The 7,142-nt window shown below is 35.3% G+C and overlaps 1 protein-coding gene across 1 annotated transcript; it reads right to left on the bottom strand.

The window, feature by feature from the left end:
* Positions 1–850: 850 nt before the first annotated feature.
* LOC139129221 (uncharacterized) lies at positions 851–6,859 on the bottom strand. The gene is made up of 6 exons (XM_070694863.1): positions 6,626–6,859; positions 4,981–5,042; positions 4,673–4,763; positions 1,874–2,199; positions 1,357–1,459; positions 851–978 (listed from the first exon to the last, which is right to left on the bottom strand). The coding sequence occupies exons 1-6, from the start codon at positions 6,828–6,830 to the stop codon at positions 851–853; spliced, it is 915 nt and encodes a 304-aa protein (XP_070550964.1). The 5' UTR covers positions 6,831–6,859.
* Between the last annotated feature and the right edge of the window lie 283 nt (positions 6,860–7,142).

The following is a 7,142-nucleotide window of genomic DNA, read 5'->3' as shown; positions in this document are numbered from 1 at the left end:
GTCGAAACCCAAAACGTGATGCAATCGATCATGTATGACAGTTGTGTTGGTGTGAAGCATTTTTGTAGCAACCTAAATTGGTAAAAAGATCAGAGCTGGAAAAACTCATGGTATTAGAAATTAGAGTCTAATTAAAATCCTCTGTCTCTCTGTTTCCGTGTTTGTCTTCCAAGCATACATTGATACCTACCTACCTACCTACCTACTACCTACCTACCTACCTACCTACCTACCTACCTACCTACCTACCTACCTACCTACATACATACATACATACATACATACATACATACATACATACATACATACATACATACATACATACATACATACATACATACATACATCCATCCATCCATCCATCCATACATACATACATACATACATACATACATACATACATACATACATACATACATACATACATACATACATACATACATACATACATACATACATACATACATACATACATACATACATACATACATACATACATACATACATACATACATACATACATACATACATACATACATACATACATACATACATACATACATACATACATACATACATACATACATACATACATACATACATACATACATACATACATACATACATACATACATACAGACATACATACATACAGACATAGAGACATACAGACATACATACATACATACATACATACATACATACATACATACATACATACATACATACATACATACATACATACATACATACATACATACATACATACATACATACATACATACATACATACATACATACATACATACATACATACATACATACATACATACGATAGCATACAATTCACTTACATTAATATGAATCCAAAGTATATTACGTTATCGTCGAGACATATCCCTTCAATGTCTACGCAGTCGCTTGGTGATGGACCGTCGTTTGCAAATATAATAGAGATATCTTCTCTTGTATCATTCACTGGATGTTTTTCATATTCGGGTTGAAAAGGAAACCACATATTAATTCATCAAAAGAGCGGTTGCGCAAACCTTTAATAGATAGAATCTACATTTTACCTGCAAACACATCTCGGTGTATTTAGATGGACTTGTTCGGATGTTTTTGTAAGGAGAAAATGAAGCATATATGTCGAAGAACGTGTTCACCAGTAGGAAGGAAGGATGTGACACCAATTTCTCAACGCTCGATGGTTCATACAGATCTACGTTGGTCTTATGGAAGCGGTCTCAAAAGGTAAAAGGAGGCACTGCCAAGCTTAAAACAAGAAAAGAATATACAGAAATATTTTTGCGAGATGTTAGTCTGACAGTGGTTTTCATGATCTTTCCTTGTTACCTTCTATCGTGTTGCCTTCCCTGTCGGTGAAAGTCAAACTCAGGACATCTGAAGCATCTCCTTTGTTAACATGTCGAAATAGTCTTCCGTCAAGCCACTGAATCTGTTGTTGATTAATTAAATTAAAAGTAGTTGATTATCGATTAAATCCACATTTGAACATCACACATCTGATATTTGCAGGAAAATTATTCTCTCAGCTACCACTCAAATGACAAATTTGTATTTAGTAATTCAGAAACATAGGTATCTGAACGATTCTCCCAGAGTTTGTCTGCTGTCTATTCGTACAGATATGAACCAAAAGCCCATTTAGGAAATAATGTGAGACATACAAGCATGACGTTAAATCTACAATCGACGATAGAGAAAGTCATGTAGGTGTCAGGTTTTTCAATGAAAACATTCCTATAGGTGCATGGTGGCGTTCGAAGAAAACACCGTGTAAAATACAGCATCAAGACTTACGTATATCACCTATGTTTCTAGTTGGAAGAAAAATTAATCATTTACTTACAATTCGGTTCATGTTACCGTCTGATGTTCCATTAGGAAAGAGTTGCTTCTTTGGTGGTATTATAAATCCGCTTCCATCAGCCATAATTATTGACTGATTAGTGAGTTTGTTTGCGAAGTCGCTCTCCAGGTTTAAATGAATGGATGGAGTTTCCAATATCACTTGACCACTACCAGGCTCGATGTTGGATAAAACAAACGTTGCTAGTTTATCGGTTGCATTAAACACAGACCTTGTCAACAAGCTTCTGTCCTGATGTCTGGTTCCATTTTCACCATTCACGTCCAACAGCACTACTATCGCGGTGTTCACCGACACCAATATGTCTGTAGAGCGCACAAGTAACAATCGAGATAACACAATAAATTGAGAGATTACAGATTTGATATTCTAGATGTGAAAACTTTGTACGAATTAGCTGTTTTTCCATGATATTATATTACCATGTCCTGCCCGTCGAATTTTGATTGGTCGAGCTGAACCACGTGACTGACCACAAATACACAGTAATGGTCTGTTTACATGCCCTTGAATATGAATAAGAAGATTAACAACTCACAGTATCGTAACTTTACAGCTCAAACGTAAATCCTAATCAATCACAAAATAAAATGGAGCACTTGCAGGTCAAGCTGAGATACTTTTTTCTGAAAACATCTCCGGATTTGCCAATTTTTTACAGCGCGCGTGACAGTGCGTCGCGTATTGCTCAGTTTCTGGGGCCCAGTTGTCGTTCGCTCCTGAAATTTTCGGAAATTTTGACGGTTTTCTTGGGTTCGCTTATAATATAATGGAAATAACAGACACCACTCTGACCATTAACGTTTAATTGTGGGCGCGGGCTCGAGGAAAGCCAAATTAACGGGCTCGGCAAGCCTCTCCCGTTAATTTTTGGCTTTCCTCTCGCCCTTGCCCACAAATAAACGTTAATGGTCAGCGCGTCGCCCGTTATTTCTATATTGTTTCGTTTTTATGTTACGTTTTCACAAAGTTCAATACAAGTACAGACAGATTGGATTCTTTCAATTACAAGTTTACAAGATTTAAAAAGTACACATTAAAGGCCTCTCACAATTTAAAAAGAGACGTTGAGTAGTCCAAAAAGTACACAAATGTAAGAAGAAAAGCTATCATTGATGATTGTTAAGAGCGTACACGACAAGACTATTGTTCAATCTTTGTGGAGGGCACCTAGGAGTAGCATAAATTTTGAAATGGCGAGTCTTCCTTTCGGAAAACTTGGTTGATCAAGTTGACTTGCCAGGATCAATACAGGTTTTATGAATGAAAGAACGACAAAATCGCTCTCTTCTATGGTGCACTGTGTTGCTATTTCAATAGACTCTTGGAAAGATTTGATTCTAAATGCTTTCTTTTGGACTGAATCAAGAAGGTTGGACCGATCTAATGTGACGCCATTATGCCAGACAGGATATGCATATTCTACCACAGGTCTTATTTATATGTTAATAAAGGCTTTGTGGTCATACTAGATCTTTAAAGAAGGTTAAGAGAATACAAACGTTTCGAAGCCTTGTTGTGAATGTAGTAAATGTGATCAGACCAAGACAGTGTGTCATTTATCATCCATTCAAGGGTTTTTTTCTACCTTTACCTTTTCTATGAAAGTTCATTTCATGAAAATATTGGGAGTTCCTGGTTTGTCTTTCCTTAAACAGATTCAAAAGTGGTGAGTGTTGTCCGAGTCAACTTTCGAAATGCATCGGATTCTACAGCGCTGCACTGCAGAGTTAAGGCTACAGGTCGACAGTTTATGTCTTCACTACAGCCTTACGCTGTAAGCTTAGGTTTGATTCCGATCGATAAACAACGGAATAATTTGTGTAATGAAGGAAATTTATCGGTGTTTGTCGATACTTGTGCCTTCTATGTCGCTTTCCCGAAGTTTATGTAACGGTATATATTTATTAATTAGACCTTTCGTTGAGGTATATCTTTCAGGTCTATCGCCAACCGGGGTCGGCAGGTACGACGACGTCCACATTGAGCCTTGCGACTGGAGCCGTGACATTACTGAGCCAAACGATCGACGGTATCCTCATTCGATTCTTGGGAATAGCTAAAGCTTTAGCGACTCGAAATTTCGTTGGGCATGCCTTCTATGTTTCCATATCCGGATTTTTGGGTCACCTTTTTGTCAAAATGCCATGAGAGCACGGCATCGATCACGACAAATCGCTATGTGTCGCGACATGCACGTACTAACGGTACCATAGCAGGAAAAAAGTTCCGGTTGATGACGTACAACAGGGTTAATATGGATTTCTTATCTGTGTTGGTGTACGTCACACAGGTGGAGATACGGGCCGGTTCATGTGTGTGTGTGTGTGTGTGGTGTGTGTTGTGTGTGTGTGTATATATATATATATATATATATATATATATAATATATATATATATATATATATATATATATATATATATATATATATATATATATATATATATATATATATATATATATATATATATATATATATACACATACATACATACATACATACATACATACATACATACATACATACATACATACATACATACATACATACATACATACATACATACATACATACATACATACATACATACATACATACATACATACATACATACATACATACATACATACATACATACATACATACATACATACATACATACATACATACATACATACATACATACATGCAAGCATGCATCTATGTATCTACTTATTTACGCATAGACTAAATGCACACTAAAAGAATTAATATGTCGAAACATATTTTTACTCACCTTGAGCAACGTCCTTGCTTTCTTGTGCAGACAAACTTGCATTAGCAAGCCACGAAATCGCATCACATAATTCACCAAACCTTTTCGTGACCTCTCATACAAACATTGAATAGAACATATCAGTGTCGTCGTTTCAATTTCCAAACAACTAAATGAGTCTGGTTATATGTTTGTTGAAACTATTTTTAAGGTGCACATAAAAACATATAACAATTTTAGGAGTTTGATTCATTAACTCTCCCCATTAAAATAAATTAAAAGTGTCGATAAACGTCTTGAATTAACAAAAATACGTAAACTCTGCCAACCTGAGATATAGATATGTTCTTCTGAGTTCCATTCAAAACATCGAAGAAAGGTCTTGCTACGGCTGTGCATATTTTGCATAAGGAATGACGTGAAAAATATAGAATCATTATGCAATTACCAGGACATATGCATGTGACTGAATTTGCTTAAAGGTTTAGAAAATGTTCGATGACATATAATTTTGTACTGAGGGCAATATTAATGTTGTAAATAAAGAAACAGACTCTGATAGGGTTCTAGGTTCCAGGTATAGATTGGTAGTGTACATAAAAGACTGTGTTGTTATGATTCTGAGTATGTAGATAAATAATACTTCAGTAGATACCTAGAAAGTGGGAGAGTAAGTAGAAGTGAGTACCTAGAGACTGAAACGAGTCAATAAGCAATCTTTTTTATACAATCACTCGTATAAACAGTGCCCAAACCTTGACTTTCGCATTTATCATTAGCTAACTGAAAAGTCAACAACATCTAACCCCACCAAGCTTCTTACCATATGAGATTACTATAAACGCTGTGCTTGAAAGAGTGACACCAATTGTACGGAAACCATGGCGTACAACTAGAAGCATCTATCAAGATCCTTGCGCATTTATTTTGAAATAATGTGCAGGGCTTCAACACCGTTTAGCAACCCTTACTTTACTTACTTCATTGTGTGGCATTACAACAAGATAATGTAATATTTGAATTGTAAGTTTGATATCTACTTCCTTTAAATGGAAACACAACGTTACAGAATTTACTTTAACTGTCAAACGGAGGACCGCATCATTTTAGCAATTTTTCTCTAAATGCAATTTCCATAAACAGACGATCTTCAGAAAATAATAAAATGGCTTAAGCAATGAATCTTTTATGGTTCTAGACATCATTCCAAGCAAAGTTCTACAACACAGCAAATTCTTTTTTTCTGTTCGGAACAAAGTTTATATGTTATAAAGATAGGTTGGAGCGAGCTATCGTTTGATCCATTCAAAATGTACCACGGAGGATAAAAGAGATACTCTCCAGTGCAGGGTATACGTCTATAATCTATTGCTCCTGTGTAGTATATTTCTTTACTAAATTCACGTAATTTGCTCTACTTTCCAAAAATATTTCGGTCGATTTGCGAAGTTGTCTCAATCGTAATGAATGAAGTCAAAATGGTATATTTTTTTCATCTATCATATTAAAAGCGCTCATTCATGGCTGGTCAACTATAAATCTATACATTAAAGGGACAATAGCCTCTTCTTTGAGACGATGTGTGTCGGCCTATTGGGTCATTCATTCTGCTTTTTTCTAAAATAATGGAATAAAAAGTATTACCCCTACTAATAAAATACTGTGTACATGTTTTGCCGACAAATCAATTGTACATGGCAGACCTAATGGCTAACAAATTTTACTAAAGTCATTTCAACAATACTATCTGATGAATTAGAGAAATTGTATTATTAAGAAAATCACAATAAAGAGAAATATATCAAAGCTTACGGGAACACGGACCTTGAACGTCAATCTAAGTAATCTAGCTTGCGATGTTGATTTCACACACACACACACACACATATAGATTCTCGAATCAAAATTGCTAAAAGTTCAAAATAACGTGCTCTAGAAAGTTCTTGTGAAAGCTACTAAATACTTGCGAGATACCTTTAACCGTCACAGAAAAAGAGCATCTCGCCGTATTGCCCGAAGAGTCTTCGGCTTCGTAGGACACTGTTGTAACACCTATGGTAAAGTTACATCCGGGTTCGTGACTTCCAGTCAAACTTACGACACCAGAATTGTCAGTGGCGTTCGGGAGCGTCCAAGTTACCTGAATAGTATGAACGTCTAGGTTGGTGCTTCTTTCCATATCGGATGGGCAAATCAATATAGGTTTTTCAGTGTCTGAAAATGGTACGTCGTGCAAGGTTATTTCGAACGGTATATATATAATATATATATATATATATATATATATATATATATATATATATATATATATATATATATATATATATGTAGATATATAGATATAGATATATATATGTGTGTGTGTGTGTGTGTGTATATATATATATAATATATATACACACACACACACACACATATATATATATATATATATATATATATATATATGTGTGTGTGTGTGTGTGTGTGTGTGTGTGTGTGTGTGTGTATA

This window comes from Ptychodera flava, chromosome 3, assembly GCF_041260155.1.
Source record: "Ptychodera flava strain L36383 chromosome 3, AS_Pfla_20210202, whole genome shotgun sequence".
In the NCBI taxonomy this organism is placed as follows: Eukaryota; Metazoa; Hemichordata; class Enteropneusta; family Ptychoderidae; genus Ptychodera; species Ptychodera flava.
The sequence above is the reverse complement of the archived record's forward strand: the minus strand, read 5'-3'. Positions and strand labels throughout refer to the sequence as shown.

What these genes read in the sequence shown, in the direction of transcription:
- LOC139129221 (XM_070694863.1), bottom strand. Translation starts at nt 6,830, where the DNA reads ATGGAAAGAAGCACCAACCTAGACGTTCATACTATTCAGGTAACTTGG. An exon ending in TTTTTCTGTGACGGTTAAAG is followed by an intron (nt 5,043 to 6,625) that starts GTATCTCGCAAG and finishes AAATATGCACAG; the next exon opens with CCGTAGCAAGACCTTTCTTC. An exon ending in ACGGTAACATGAACCGAATT is followed by an intron (nt 1,460 to 1,873) that starts GTAAGTAAATGA and finishes AATCAACAACAG; the next exon opens with ATTCAGTGGCTTGACGGAAG.